At 39.8% G+C, this 16,968-nt stretch overlaps 1 protein-coding gene across 3 annotated transcripts in view; it reads right to left on the bottom strand.

The window, feature by feature from the left end:
• The window catches only part of il1rapl2 (interleukin 1 receptor accessory protein-like 2), a 446,246-nt gene that overhangs the window by 156,488 nt on the left and 272,790 nt on the right, over positions 1-16,968 (bottom strand). For all 3 annotated transcript variants that reach the window (XM_087847635.1, XM_035910998.2, XM_006781884.2), the window contains exon 4: positions 15,889-15,992. In XM_087847635.1, coding sequence (XP_087703761.1) covers positions 15,889-15,992 — 104 coding nt within the window. The remainder of the gene's footprint in view (positions 1-15,888; positions 15,993-16,968) is intronic.

The following is a 16,968-nucleotide window of genomic DNA, read 5'->3' as shown; positions in this document are numbered from 1 at the left end:
AATTAATTACCCGGAGGAGGTTTGGACTCTTGGAGTACTTATTGTTCCCATTTGTACAAAAAACCTGCTGATCAAAGAGACTGCAGGGCTTTGGGCAAATATTTTAGGGAATTTTTGCTTTTAATACTGTACACTGGTGCACTTCATGTTGACAGTAATTAAATTGTGCCATACCATACGGACTTTGGTGTTCTGTAGGGTCTCAAAACTAGCTAAAGTACCATTAAATTTGTGTCCAGTGCTGACTTATGCATGAAACTGTACTTAACTGGGCTTACCTCCAGAGGTAAATCATTCACCCCGCGCTTAACACAAGCTCCCACTGTGGAGTAGACACTACAGGGACAACAGCCTGTGGAGACTTTTTTTTTTTTTTTTTTTTTCCGGGTGAGCGTACGCTGGCGTGTCTTTCTGCCGCTGCTCTCCGCGTGTGTGTTTTTCGTGCGTAGCTCTGTTTTAATATTTCACTAAACTATTTAAAATTTTTACAGTTTTAGCCTCCGAGCACGGCTTTTATTTTTGACCCTGGAAACCTGGATTTTATCGTTTCTGTTTTTTCTTCTGTGATCGACTCTCCTGGGGACCTGTTTCACCAGCCTAACGCGAGCCCTCGCTGCCCCCCGCACGTACTACCGTTCGGCCTGTCATCGCATCAAGTATCCGTCTTCTCAAGCTGCCGGCGTTGTGCACAGTGCCAGGTAGGTAATCATAGTTACTTTTCCGGCACTGGGCTGTAGTCCGTGGCTGTGGCATGCTGGCTAACGTGGTTTTAACTTGGCTGCGTGAACAAATGGAGAAACTATGATTCCCCTTTTAACCATACGATGGATACGCCTACTGTTGCTTGGTTTTACCATTGGACTATGCGGTGTTTCTTATAGCCATATTAAAGGCTCGGACCTTTGTGCTAATGACGGAATGCACTATTCAAAACTGGAACTGTTACATCTTAACACAAGGACTCGGCTGCCTCCCCAAACTTATGCGCGCTGTGTTGCTTTGGGGATAGCTCGCTGTCCACGCTATATTCACCGGGGCTGCCGTCATAATCTGCATGTGTATAATCATCCTGTGGGAAACGGACTTTCCCACCAAATACCATCTATTTGGTCAGCTTTCCGACATAACCCAACTAGACTGAACAAGAAAAAAGGAGGTGCCAACACCACCAACTTTCAGCATCTGGAATTTGTACCCTCTGGTGCTGTCACACATTCAGTCTCGGACTCTTCACCACTTAAATTGGCATTAATCAATGCAAGGTCCGTGGTGAACAAGACTTTCATATACCGTGACTTGTTTATCTCTCATGGCTTGGACTTTCTTTTTATTACTGAAACTTGGCTACCTTCTGATGATCTAGCTGCTTTTGTGGAACTGACTCCTGAAAACTGTAACTTCCTCAACACACCTAGGACCTGCCGTCGTGGAGGCGGCCTGGCAACAGTCTTCAGAGATAACTTTAAATGTAGAATGCTACCTAGAAGTGTCTACACCAGTTTTGAACTGCAACTGTTTATGCTGGATCTGTGCTCTCCTGTACTCTGTGCTCTAGTTTATAGGCCTCCTCACCTTAACAAAGACTTCATTAAGGAATTTTCGGATTTTCTATCTGTGACATTACCAACCACTGATAGGCTTCTAATCCTTGGTGACTTCAATATCCATATGTGTTGCCCCTCTAAACCTTTGGTTAGGGAGTTTTTACAACTTTTGGACTCATTTAACCTGACCCAGTCTGTCAACGGCCCTACACACAAGCAGGGCCACACTCTTGACCTCATCTTGTCATCTGGGCTCTCAGTGATCGGCGTTGAAGTGATTGATGTGTGTCCGTCTGACCATAATTTTATTTTATTTAATATTCCAATTCCTCACCCATCCCCCAAACAAACCCAGGCCCCCTCTCTTATACGTCCTATAACACCTGAAACCGCTCCCCAATTCTTAGCTGCCTTCGCTGCATCTCCTTTAGCCATCTTTGATGAAAGTTCTCCTCATAGCAATAGTCCTGATGAGCTTCTTGCATGTTTTAATTGTGCTTGTACCAACATAATGGACTCAATTGCTCCTTTAAAATGTAGACGGCAAAAATTTAAAACTCAGCCTTGGCTAAATAAGGTCACTCGTGCCGCCAGGCAGGAATGCAGGAAAGCAGAACGAAAATGGAAGAAAGATAAGCTCCACGTTTCTTATCAAGTGTTTAGAGATTGCTTAAATAACTATCAGCATACCATCAAGGTAGAAAGAGCAAATTATTTCTCCATGATCATTAACAAGAAGTCTGGTAACCCTAAAGCTCTATTCAATACAATCAACTCTGTCCTGCATCCCACCACATCAGTCATATCTGAGACTGCCCCACACACGCCTGAGGATTTTCAAAAATTCTTTACTGAAAAAATTAATGATATCCGAGCACATATCCCGCTCCCATCCCAAGACCCCTCTGAACCACCTACATGTTCGTTCCTTTTTTCAGAATTTAAACCGGTTTCATTATCCCATCTCACTGATATAATAATGCACATGAAACCAACTACGTGCCCCTTGGATATGTTACCTACACCATTTCTCAGAGATGTGCTGAAGACAGTCGGCCCCAACATCCTTGCTATCGTAAATGGCAGTATTTCATATGGAACTGTTCCTGACTTGTTTAAACAAGCTGTTGTCCAGCCGCTTCTAAAAAAACCTGGTTTAGATCCGTCAGTTCTTGGCAATTTTAGACCAATCTCTAAGCTGCCATTTTTGTCTAAGGCTCTTGAGAAGATTGTCCTCCACCAATTATCCTCATTCTTAGACACGCATAATATTCTGGACAAATATCAGTCTGGTTTCAGGGCCTTCCACAGCACAGAGTCTGCTCTACTGAAGGTGTTCAATGATGTGCTTCTAGCTGCTGACTCTGGAAAAAGTACAGTTTTAATCCTTTTAGACCTGAGCGCAGCATTTGACACTGTCGACCACACAATTCTATTGAACCGTCTAAAGACATGTGTCGGCATTCAAGGTTCTGCTCTAAAATGGTTTGCCTCTTACCTAGAGAGCAGAACATATTCTGTGATGCTGGGTAACAAATACTCTTCCCCAGCTACACTAACCTGTGGAATACCTCAGGGCTCTATTCTGGGTCCGGTCTTATTCTCCTTATACATGCTCCCATTAGGCTCCATTTTCCAGAAACATCAGATCCCTTACCACTCTTATGCAGACGATACACAGTTCTACCTTTCTCTAAAACCAGGCGCTGATAGTACGCTGCAGAAAGTCTCAGAGTGTCTTAGCGACATACATTGCTGGATGTCTCTGAACCTTCTCAAACTAAATCATGACAAGACCGACATTATAATCTTCGGTAAGCAGGACTCTATTAGCCTCATAAGAAACAATCTGGGCCCATTATCAGCTAATGTGCATCCCCATGTAAAAAATCTTGGTTTCATTTTTGATTCCACTCTCAAGCTGGACAAGCAAATAAACTCAGTTGTTCGTGGCAGTTTTTTCCAACTCAGGAGCGTTTCTAAACTCAAAAATATCCTGTCATCTAAAGACCTGGAAACTGTTATCCATGCCTTCATATCGTCACGTCTTGACTACTGTAACTCTCTCTATTTAGGTATTTGTCACTCAAGCCTGTCACGCCTGCAACTTGTTCAGAATGCAGCCGCAAGGCTTCTGACGGGCACTAGAAAGAGAGAGAGTATTACCCCGGTACTTGCATCACTACACTGGCTACCAGTTAAATATAGAATTGATTTTAAGGTTTTATTATTTGTTTTTAAAGCCCTCCATGGTTTGGCTCCAGGTTACATTTTAGATCTTCTTAGCCTGCACTTGCCCACTCGATCTCTGCGCTCCTCCAGTCAGATGGTTTTATCAGTTCCACGCTCCCAGCTCAAATCTAGAGGTGACAGGGCTTTCTCCATTGCCGCCCCGAGACTCTGGAATAGTCTCCCCCCCTTCATAAAATTCTCTCCATCCCTGGAAATCTTTAAATCAAATCTCAAGACCCACTTATTTTCCAAGGCTTTTGGATCTCGCTGATATTACATGTCTTACAAAGTTTTCTTTCTATTTTAATTCTTTTATTATTTTATTCCTCTGTTCAGCACTTTGGCCGGCACTTGATGTCTTTTAAATGTGCTATACAAATAAATAAAGTTGAAGTTGAAGTTGATATATATATGGGCGATCGTGGCTCAAGAGTTGGGTGTTTGTCTTGTAATTGGCTCAGACAGTCTCGGTCGTTGTGTCCTTGGGCAAGACACTTCACCTACCGCCTACTGGTGATGGCCAGAGAGGCCGATGGCGCGATATGGCAGCCTCGCTTCTGTCAGTCTTCCCCAGGGCAGTTGTGGCTACAACTGTAGCTGCCTTCACCAGTGTGTGAATGTGAGAGTGAATGAATAGTGGAATTGCAAAGTGCTTTGAGGGCCTTGAAAAGCGCTATATAAATGCAATTCATTATTATTATTATTATTATTATTATTATTATATAACTAAATAGGAACATAAAAATACATAATAGATGGAATAAAAGGGTAGTTTTACACACGTGCACTTCATGTGCAGTTTGTGCAAGGTAGTTCTGTGTGATCACATGTATAAGGCGAGGTCCTGATTGTGCTTCCTTTTTACTCTGCATGTTAAATTTAAACTCACACAGCACAATGGATAATTCAGATGTACCATCTTAGGAAAACGTCCACTTCCAGGACCTGAAATCATTTCAATAAGGCTTAAACGAGTGACTTTGCAGATCACAGTCTAAGTGTACTTGAAGGACACTCAAGCAAGAGTTGTAGAAGCTGTGAGGATCAGACTTTACAGAGTTGTGTTGCTAACATTGGAGCGGTGGCTTGGTTTTCACACTTCCTCCTCTGCCCTTCTTTTCACCCTGCTTTAGCCCCTTCCTCTCTAAATCTACTGAGTCACATCGTATTTTAGAGCACCTTAAAACCCCTTGAACATCAAAGTGTCAAAAGGCTTTACTTCGTTTTTTTTCTTCTTTTTTTTTCAAAAAACTGGCCAGGGCAGCAGGCATTGGCTCAACGTGGCATGCACTGGCACACGTTAGCCCATATTGGCAAATGACTGGTGCCGACTCAGTGGCTGCCAAGTCACTGAGGACTGCCAAAGAAACTTCAAATGACCGTTCTCTCCTTCTCTGCACCTATTTCACTCCCCACTCCTCTCTGTTTTACTTTGTTACTGCCATCGTTGTTTTACCTCCCTCTCTGTCTCTCTCCATCTCTTTGTTTCTTCCTCTTCCACTCACTGTCTTTATCTCCTGCTTGGAGTCTGGTAATCTGATGAAGAGAAAGGTTAAACATTTGGCTGGCATTAGAAAAATACCCTTGTGACAATGTTGTGTGTATTTCTTGTGTGTGTGCCTTACCACAGGGGAATAGCTGAGAGAGAAAGTGTGGCAGTGAGAGGTGCGCATAAAGACAGAAATTTAAAAATGAAATTGCAAATGAGAATCTGGTCTTTTATTTGACTTCACCAGCAACTGCAGATAGGTGAAAGCGCTTGATGTGATGTGAGGTAGGGTAATGGCAGTGAAATTTCAGCAGAAAAACAGCAATTTATTTTGTGCATTCAACCAGCCATTAACTATGGTATCAGGAAAAATATGTCAAAAAAGATACACAGAATTACTTACTGCCTTCCAAAATTACAAGTCTAAGTGTTTATTGATCTGTATTAAAGTTTATTAAAGAGTTGTTGCCATGGTTAAGACAAACGTACACATTCGTTTGGTCACAGAGGGGTTTCAGGCTGAGGGCTGCATTGTTAAAATCAGACAGATTGCATGCCCAGTTACTCACCCTGAACTCCTCTCTAAGGGTTTTGGGGTTGTTGGGTTTTTTGTTTTTTGTTTTGCAGACCACAAAAAGTCGTCTGTCAGGAGAAATGTCAACATGGGCCCTTTTTGTCTCGATAGTTCAACCCTGCCTTCTTCAGATTATGCTCATATGATTTGAGCAAAATATTCACTGACAACTTGAAATGTCAGTGTTATGTTTCACATTTCAACTGCTGTCCAAAAATATTCACTGTTGCGATGTATATCTAATCACCCGTGGCAATGAAAGTGGGATTTCATTAACAGCATTATTTGGTGCAATCATTCCGATGGCAGCTGTAATAGATGTCAGCCACACTGCAACTTTTGATTTGGTGGATGGGTGGATGGATGGCAGTATTGGTAAGAACTAACCCAGAAACTACGGTCCTGGGAACTTGCACATACATTTGCATGCAACTTGTGTTTGTTCCCCCTCTTGTGGCTGCACCTCCCTGAGTCTGGTCCTACCAGAGAGGTTACTCTGTATTATTCTAGGACCTTACAATATAAAGCACCTTGAGGCAACTGTTGTGATTTGGCACTATACAGTATAAATAAAACTGAACTGATTTGAATATAAATTTCTATCCACACAGCGATTTCACTGTCTGTAGTCAGTCTTAGCAAAAAATACCCACTCTTCACTCTAAAGGGGAACCACTGTTGGCTTTTTGTGTGGTGGTACGTGAGCTCCAGTAACCTCGAGTTCTGTGTTTGATCAATTATCAATCTACAACATTTTTTAGTTTCTCAACAGTTTTTGAGTCATCAGGAAGTTCTACAGAATGGACTTCTGGACACCAAGAACAATGCCTGATCAGCAGACAGACAGACAGTTAACAGCCAAAGACAGCCAGCATGTTGGCCAGCAAATCAAGCGTCCTTACAGCCAATCCAGCATTCAACCACGCAATCAGAAACTCAGAGCACCGGACAGAGTTCTCAGTCAGTCGGCTAAAACACCAGCTAGCCGATCAGCCTGTCACTGTGCCACCCGACTGACCCACCAATGACCCTACCTAGCCAAATGGCCTGTCCTGCCAAGATGTCACCAATTGAAACAACCTTTCATCCGCCTAACTGCTCACCTAGCCAACCACAATTCTTTTTTTTAACCTTAGAGAGCAGCCAGCCAGCATTTCAACCAGTCTAGTTACTCATTTTCCCAGAGAACACGTTGCATTTCCATCTAATGTGCCGTGTTGAAGTGAAGAATGGGCAAAGCCAGAGGCATGAAATCTTTCATCTCATGCTACCTCGTTCACTATCTAACACTTATTTTGTTCATTCGGAGTCGTCCTCTCCATCATTTTGTCCTCCGCCATTCTCATTCTTCACCTTCATCTGTGTGTGTGAGTGTGTGTGTCTCCATCTACTTTTTGATTCCTTTTCTGCTTCAGTCTGAGAGAAAACCGAATGTTGCAGGATAGAGGTTTGGTGCAATGTCTTTCCTGCAGCGCTACAGCCTCAAAAGTAAAGTGAGACCTCTTGCTGGGTGTATCAATTTCTTTCTACATGATGTCTGTGTGTATATGTGTGTGTGTGTGCCATAGTCCTAATCATAGTGTGCGTATGGAGGGTCTTGGGCAGTCGCCGCATGCTCTCTCTCCCTACTGAGGTCCTTATACCTGCAGAGAAAATGGATTTTTGCTTTTCTTTTCTCCTCTACTCATTTCTCCATCTCTTCCAACTCTCTCCTTCATCTCTCTGTATAATTCCATCTTCTCTCTATCAACCGTCCTGTGTTTTTCTCTCCGTGTATTTGCCCTCTCTCCCCACCCCTCCAATTTAACTACTTTCTCCTTGACTCTTTTTTTTTACCTTCTTTTCTCTCTCTCTCTCCTTCCCGCCCACCTGCCTCCATTTCTTCTGCTCCCTCCATGTGCACATCTCTGTTTCTCTGCTTCACTTGGACAATGTTATTTTCCAGTTACGGTCTCCTGAGAAGGAATGTCACTCTACTTTTGTTCACCTATACTTTTTTTAACAGTGTCTTTAGGCTGCACCCCTCTCGCAAACCCACCCACTACAACACACACAAGGGGCTTTACTAAACCTTTAAAAGTGTGTAAACCCTTTGAGGTTTTCTATATTTCTGCATAAATGTGACCAATAATAGCAGTTAATTCAGGGGTGAAATTACTCAGAATTCCTATCAGTGGGACGGAACGAGTAGTTGTAAATGTTAGCATGGATGACTGTATGCCTGTGTGTGTTACTTGGGCATTCTGACCAGATGCCACTTCTTGCCCTATATATGACAACTGGGGCTCCAGCTTCCCACAACCTAGAATTGGATAATCGAATGATAGAACAGCTGGACGTATGTGATGACAACATTTCTGAGAGCTTCACAAAAAAGACTTGTCCAGGCTGGCAAAGGTTAGAGAACCATTTCTAAAGAGTGTTGACTTCATCAGTCAGTCAGACATATTGTGAAAGAAATTCATCACCCTCCACAGAGGAGGTCGACCAACAAAGATCACTCCAAGAGTAAAGCATGTAATATTGTGAGAGGCCACATACATTGGCTGATGTTTGTGTTCAGAAATTTGCCAAGAGGATGCTGACCAACAACCATTGCTCTCCTGAAGGAACACCACTACAATCCAGCATTAGCAGCTCATCTGATCTGTGAAATATGGGCCTGTTTTAAGAAATATCGTGGATGTACTTGAAACAATGATAATAACTGGGACAGGCTCCAGTCCCCCCACAACCCTAATGAGTATAAGCGAAGAGGATGGATGGAGTGACAGCTGTGTGAAAGTTGTTAAATATCCATTCAAGTTTTATGTTAACCGGACTCTAGACGTTGTTAAACACTCCAACAACTCTTTAAATGAAGTTAAAATAATCATGGAAGAGATTTCCATATTAATAAATTACTTTCTGTTAGCATTACGTAGCTGGACTATGTAATCATAGATCAACTCAATTAAATTAAGTTGGAATAAATTTATTCATCACTGATTAATTCAGTTGGAATAAAAAACTTGCATAATGCTAAAGTAAAACAATTTAATCACATGGAAATCCTTCACACCGGCTTCATGTTACTTACAGGATCCGATTTAAAATGTTACTTTTTGATTTTAAATCATTAAACGGTGGAGCCCCTTCCTACCCATCTGAGCTCTTATCTCTAAAAAACATGAAGTGTGGTTCAAAATGATTCGTATCCGTTCCAAGGTCTAAGCTTAAATCTCACGGTGGCCTTGTCTGTTGCAGCGTCCAGACTCTGGATTAGTCTGCCTCTAAATATTAGACCTGCACAAACACAGGAACATTTTAAATCTCTACACATTTGACCTTTGACCTTTGACATGCTTAAACGACTCACGTAGCAGGCATCCAGGAGGCGTCCCAGTTAACCACCTTAACTTGATCCTTGATATGTGGAGTATTAGCCATCTCTGAAGGAGAGCCTTCAGAGGACGTTCAGCACAGTTTAGTTTAACTGAACTTGTTTAACTGGGTTTCACAAAACTCAGTGGTGTTTAGGCCATATTTATGTATTAATGCTGAAACATTTTTCTGTACGGTATAACCACGATAACCAGTCATCACATCAAAATAAACTAATTTCATTTGTAATTGGATTTGTTTGGCTTGTCACTTGCAGCAGAGAGCAACACAAATTCAGGGAGACCCGAGTGAAATGGGTGTAATTACTCATGTACTTTGTTTCATTTATTGTAAGCAAAGTGAAAAAAAAGTTGCAAAATAATATATCAAATGCTTTTTATACTGACATATAGCCTTTTACATTCATATGGCAAGCTTATTAACGCAGACATCGAACAACAGTGCTCACAGAGCACAGCTTTCCCCAAAGGGCAGAGGCTGTACTAAAACTTGGATGCTTTATGATGTTTTTATTACAAAATGATGACGTCAGCGTGTTGTGTTGCTGCAGGCCAATATATTGGAAAAATAAAAACGTATTGTAGAGCTCTCTCTATGCCCTTTCAAATTATATATCACTACATACGGTTTCTTGAAGATTATTTTTCAAGGTCCGATTTGACCTTGGGCACTAGCAGTGAATGTCAAGGTCAAATGCTTCGCCGACCAACGTACTCATGTCCCAAGAGTCACGCGCATCGAAATAAAGGATTCTGCACTTAAATAATGAATTGTGCAATAAAATATGCATTTGTAAAATTATTTATGAATTCTCTTATTATTATATGCTTATTTTTTAATTACTAAAGTAATTTATTATTGATTTAATTTAAGACAAAAACACTATTTATAAATCAATATTTCAAAATGAATTATTAATCCTTTAATAAATACTTCAAATTGAAAATGAATTTTACAAAAAAGAATTAACCTTTCAATAAAAACTAGTATACTGTATATTATTGTAAATAAGTTTGAAGATGATCCATAAAATACAGCTAACATATAGTGTTTTGCAAATTTTTTCATTTGGTGTGACCTTGATTCAAATTTTTACCAAACTTAAATAATAATCAAATTAACTTGATCTTTTATTTCTGTCTACCATCACACAACATTTGAAAATGATATCTGTGGATACTAGACTGCAAATAACTAAACAGAGCCAATGACATACTTCCTCCCTTTGGAGGGAGAATACAGCAACACTTAGATTCTGTGTAGTTTTTCCCAATATTTCAGAATCAGGAAAATACTTACAGCTGATAAATCCTCCTCCCTGTTCAGCACGATGTCACTGACTTGTACCTTGATGACGAGGTATTAAACAGTGGGTTTTCCTTTTTTTGTGTTTTGTTTTTTCTCTCTGCAGCAGCTGTGAGAATGAACCAAAGCATTAAAGCTGAAGCTGAGAGTCTGACTGTACTGAAAGTGAAGCTACAGAAGCAGCACACTTTGGTGACAGTTCACAACAGATGAATCATTCACACTGTCACATTGTTTCCTCGCATTCATTTAATAAATTGCTAAAATAATTTGAGGTCTTTCAACAACAAGTATGAACACATAATGCAGCCGGCTGTAAAGTGTGGAGCAGGCTCAGGACGTAGTCCATGAATTAAAGAAGGCCAGCCTTTTTGAAAAGGTTATCAAAAGGATCACTGTGGACTTTGAATCCCAATTATTTTGCCTTAGGCCAACAGAGTGTTATCTTGTATTTGAAAATTCAACTTAGTTTTCACTTTTTAAAACAAGACAGGACAAATAGTTGGATTTTTTTCTTTTCTTGTAGCTTATATTTGGACCAGCTCCTGTGTGAACTCATGAGAAGATCACATTACACCAGTGAGAATTGACTGGGAAAGAAGAGACACCCCTTTGCTACGAACAAGCACAACACCATTAGGTCTGCTATTCGAAAACATATTTTCACAACCCACAGGATCCCCCTCACTGTAGAGATTAAGAGTTCAGGTTTTCTTTTTCTTTAATTTGTTACCAGTCTGCATATACGGTGCACTGTGCCGCACCGCAGCAGCAGGGTTAGACTAGAGAAACCCAAAAGGAAAATAAAAAAGTTTCCTAGAAAAGCTCCCCATTTTCCCCTTGACCCTCTCTGTCACGGCTTGTTAATTCACTAAAGATGATATAGATATCTTATCACACACATCTATCACTGCTGACAAGCACAGGGTTTAGAAAGATTAATGGAGGGGTGGATTGTTGAGAGAAGGGAGGGGTATAGATGAATGGTCAAATATGCAGGAGACAGAGACTAAACAGGTTTCTTATTTATATACAATACATTTCTAAAACATGGATGTTGTAATGGCATAGTCTCAGCTTAAATATGTTCTGTTTTCAAAGATTTTTTTAAACTGCTTGAAGCTAGTGAAACGAGATTTTAATATTAAGATGATTAATGGTTTACCTTTACATTTCTAAACCTTATATAATCCACATTTGTCAGCTCTGACGAACAAGACGAGTACGAAGCAGCAATTAGAAACTGTAATAAAGCCGACACAGACGTGCAAAGCAGAATATGCATGTTTAATTTTCTATAACATTTTTAAAACATAGAATATCTGCCACATGTTAGGGTAGTGTTCACACTAAATACTAAAATTGTAAGTCAATCTCCTCCGTGTCTCCTGTACAGTACAGAAAGCGTCCAGCTTGTCAAATTTACATAAATCTTCGATCGCTAGCAGAGTGACTCTGAAGTGCTTTACTGTATGTTTGTAAGTTTTCTCCCCAACAAACACAGCAATGTCGACAAAACATTTTGCACCGTCAAAGACACCTGCAGTAGCTCCCAGAAGGCAGAAGAAGATGCTAACCATCACACAAAATGTTGGACTTCTGGAGATGCTAAAGGAAGGTATTTTTCGGATTAAAAGGCGCATTAAGCGAAACAAAACAGTCAGATAAGTCAAACATTCCTCAACTCATTCTTCTTGCTTCCTCTGCTCCCGTACCATTGATTCACTAATGTTGAATTCTCTGGCAGCTGCTCTATTCCCATGTTGTGGACCTGAAAACAGGATTTGATCTTTGGTTTCATTCTATATGGACTTATTTTTCTATGAAGGTTTGAACTTTGAGAGTGTTTAAATGAGAGAAGTGTGAAAATGTTCATGCCTGTCTGAGAAAAGTGTGCAAAGCGTGTAGTGAGGGGTGTTACAGCCTTAAAACATCTATGAAAATTGTAAAAAATAAACCTTTCATGGATTTTTTGTAGAACGTAACTCCCGCAATAAATGAGGGACCGCTGTATATACTCTTTTTACAAACAGTCTATGCTCTTACTGGATAATTAACAGCTTAACCTTTAGCTCTTAGCATTAGTTATTTTGTGCTAACACTAAGGTTTCTTTAATACATTAAATATTCTTCAAAGATTATTTTAAATGGGCACACATTACAGGAACACACTACATGAAAACTACACTGAAAACTGTTATATGTTCATATACTTATCCATATTTGTTCAAAATAAATAAATAAATTCATGTTACCATGGCAAACAATGTGCAACCATCTGCAAAGATATCCCAGTATCCTGAAATGCTGATATACTGGAAAGAGGATTCATGTTATCGTATCGTATGTCAGCTATTACACAGTTTTATTGTTTTTTTATATCAATCCAGCTGAAAATAATCAAATATCAAATCAAATTTAATTTCACTTTTATAAACTGAACTGCACTTAATGCCAGGATTGAATATCAAGAGTAAAATTTAAATTAATCATGAAAATGTTTTTTTTTTTGACTGTATGCAACAGGCCACATATCGCCTGTTCTTTATTATAGCAAGAAAAACATGTGTAAGATCAAGGGCAATAAGCACATTTGAAAGTAGAGTTTGTCTTGCTCCTGTGTTGCAGTTTCTGTACATGGCTACAAATTCTAGATACAACCTTCAGCAGTATAATAGGATCCAGTTGGTGGCTCACCATTAGGATAGGGGGGACTGTGTCTCTTTGTGTGTATGTGTCTATGTGTGTGAATGTGCGCGTGTATATGTGTGCTTGCTAATAAGAAACCCTGAGACAATGACAGACACCAAGCCCTAATTAGGTTGTCATGCTGAGAGAGCAAGGGAAAGACAGGAAGAGAGAGAGAGAGAGGGAGAGAGAGCTTATTAAGGAGGATAGGTGTCAAGTTCTGGCAGAAAAAAGAGGTGGGAGGAGAGCAAATAAGGGGGAGGATGAGGGCAATGAAGGGGTAGAAGGAATCGGACGCTGATGTGGGGAAGGAAAAGGAGTGGGAATGGGAAACAATGGAACATGGTATGTAGGAGTGAGGAAAGAGAAACAGGTGGTTCAGGTGTAGAGGACAGAAGCTGCTGGCAGGATGAAGGGAAGAGGAGGTGTGGGAGGGAATAAAAACAGCTAGGAAGAGGAAGGGGAAAAGATGGAAACAGAAAGGAGAAAGCTGAGGTAGAGTAGCTATCAGATACAGAGAAGGAAGACAAACAGGATCAAGCACAAAGCAGGTCGAGTGATTTATGGAATAAAACAAGAGGAGAGCAGTGCTGCTGGTGCAACCAAAGCTTCCCTTTTTCCAAATAAAACACTGGCTAATTGCGGTTAACTGGGATATAAGCACATGGCAAGTCAGATTTTTCAAAGTGTGTTAAAAAAAAATCCATCACTTTACCCAGTGTAGCCACCGTATGGTAACGTTAAATCTGAAATGGCAATGACAGTTGGTCAGTATCCACTAAGAAATGTAGAGTTTCTTTCATATTGTCTGCCTGCTTCACTTTCTCACCTTGTCACCCTTCGTTTGCAACATTGTTGTGCTAAAAAAATATGGAAGTAATAAAAAGCTGGTACAGAAAACCCCAAACATCTGAATGCATGTTTATTTAATCAATCCAGTTAATTCTTCTTTGTGGGAAAAGATAAAAAAATAAATATGACCACATCTCATGGTCCACATCGGCAGATTAAGTTCAGCTGTCATTATATACTATATATGTTTCAAAGCTTTAGAATCTGTGGTTTCTCTCATCTTCTGCCAGATATGGTTGAAGTCATGATTTTCTTCCACTTCTGTTGTTCTCTGTCGCTTCCACTTTTCCACGCTGTCAAAGTCCCTATATTTGCAGCTCTGACGTCAGACCATCTTGTTGGTTCTCTACAAAAGCTATCAGAGCTATCCTGTGATTGGCCACTGTAAGGTGTCCAGGACATTCTCGCGGAAGAACCTTCTTCCGAGGCTACTTCCAACATTTAACTCTGCATGACATTCTGATATTGAAGTTCTGTGTTCACTGATGGAAGCTGCCATTAACCTTTTTTTTTTACTGTTTTGTTTTTTTCCTCACTAATTTCAACAAATACTGTGATACCATTCCAGTTGATCCGTCTTTACTTAAACAATGCTGCGTGTCACTTCCTCTCATTGTGAGCTACTTCCATAAGAATTCCAGCGTGCTCCAAGTTTTGTCTATTAAATGACATCAAGGAAGAAAAATCTTTTGTAATCTTTAGGTGTCATTCTGTGTTCATAAGTGTGTTTATTTTGGTTATCTGCAGTGTCGAGCTATCTTTGTACCACCTTGGGAAAAATATTGTAGGAAAAACAGATATTAGTTTAATATAATTAACTTTTTCCACAAGACATCTTTATTAATACATTTTACAGTTTATAAGTGTAATATACTATAATAACTGAAGCAGTTGTGCAGATTTGTTTTTGTTTGTTTCCTCCCGCTCCACCACACTACGCTGTCATTACAAATTTACACATAAACACATATTTCTAGAGGGCCTTACAGGGCTCAGTTTCTGATGTGGTGCCAACTGTCATATTGTACATTTTCAATTGAATAAACTGGCAGCATGCCACTCAACTGGCAAGCACAGGTGCACCATCTCACACCAAATGTCCACACAGGCGCACACACTCACCTGCAAGGCATAAAACTAATGTTCTGATATTGCAAACACACCTCAAATTATGCTAATTTCCTACTAATTGACTAATAGTCAAATAATAAAATAGCAGCTTAAGATATGATGAAACGTTTTGTAATCCATCGGTCATCTGTGTTTTGATTACTTGACTATTAAGAACAGGGGGCTTTTAATCATAAAACAAAATATAGTTTATTTCTTTTCATTCAGACAGAAAACAGTGCTGCTTCTTGCCCTCGCTATGCAAATGGACCAGATGTGTAGAGAGAGTCAGTCAGAAATTTATTCCCAGTTTGTTCCCATGAAATCCACAATGCAGGGGCGACCTCGTGAACCCTGCTGCAGGTCAGAGTCGGGCCAACGATATTTTGTTTGCATGCTGCTGAAATCCTTACTCTGTTTATTTAGTCTTATGAAGCAAATGTGCTGGGGCTGCAAGTGAAACTTCAAAATAAAGCCTGTGTTTTGTTGAGTGTGTTCACGTTGACCCAGCTCCCGTCTGGGGAGAAGAGCTGTGTTTATGTGATTCTCAGAAACAATGCACCCATCTGAACCAGAAATAATTCTGAATCCTACTTTGTACGAGAAACTAGGTTGTAGTTATTTTACTTCAGGGTTGATGCATTACAGTGCCAGGATACTGGTCAGAATGGAGTCAGACAGGCCTGTGCACTGACATGCATCCACATTACCTTAAAACGCATGTGTAGAATCCACTGTCTTCCAATTCAGCAGATCTGAACCAGATGGAGTCATCTTCTTTACTCAGCCTGTGACCCGAGAAGATGATGGGCTCCTAAAGGATACAATAAGTAGAAGATTATCCAATCTAATATAACAGGACTCTTATAATATGTATTAATGGAATCAATGATACAGAGCATGTATCTATAATCTGTAACGACTTCCTCTTGACCTAAAATTGACAACGGTAATGTGGTTGCTATGAAAAAATGGTATATATTTTAATAATATACCAAGTATTACCTTGCTACTCAGATATGCTGTTCATAATTTGAGACACGTTTAATATACAGTAGCTTATGGAAGTTAGTGATAGACACAAATGAGTGCAAAAAGTGTTTATAAAGTCAGTCTATTTAATTAGACAACTAGCTTTATTCTTAAGATACGTCTTAAAATAACCAATTAAAAGTGCCTTTAATCTAAAATACTGATCGAAGACGTGCTTCCATTTACCAAATGGCATTTTGACTTCTTTGATTTCTTCTTCACGCACATTTGTCCCTCACGACATGTTTATACACCACTCTGCATTTAATCATTAGTTATTATTAATTATTGTCTTTGTCCTGTCTCCTTCCCTCACTCCCAACTCGTCGCAGCAGATTGGCCGCCCCTCCCTGAACCGGTTTTTCCAGGAGGTTTCTTCCTGTTATAAGGGAGTCTCTATTTCCCACTGTGGCCAAGTGCTTGCTCATAGGGAGTTGTTTGATTGTGATTCGGTGCTATATAAATAAAATAAAAGATAAGTAAGAAATATACCTGTACTTTCAAATTTATGCTTACATATACCTATACTTATATAATAATTACAGTTATTATAATAATTAGAGAAAGCAAATTAATCTTTAAAAATAATGCTTGAATGTTTTTTGAGTTTTTTAATACAGCTTGAAGGACCTCTGTTACCTTTTTGGAAAGAAATTTAAACATGAAAAACTACACTCCAATTTGTGGAGCGTTTCCACTCAACCAGATGGTTAATCCAGCTTTTTTGGGGGAAAATGTATCTTTTTATTTATTCCAGT

The sequence above is a fragment of the Neolamprologus brichardi genome, chromosome 2, assembly GCF_056152115.1.
Source record: "Neolamprologus brichardi isolate AB-2024 chromosome 2, ASM5615211v1, whole genome shotgun sequence".
Classification (NCBI taxonomy): Eukaryota; Metazoa; Chordata; class Actinopteri; order Cichliformes; family Cichlidae; genus Neolamprologus; species Neolamprologus brichardi.
This window is presented reverse-complemented; position numbering and strand designations above follow the sequence as displayed.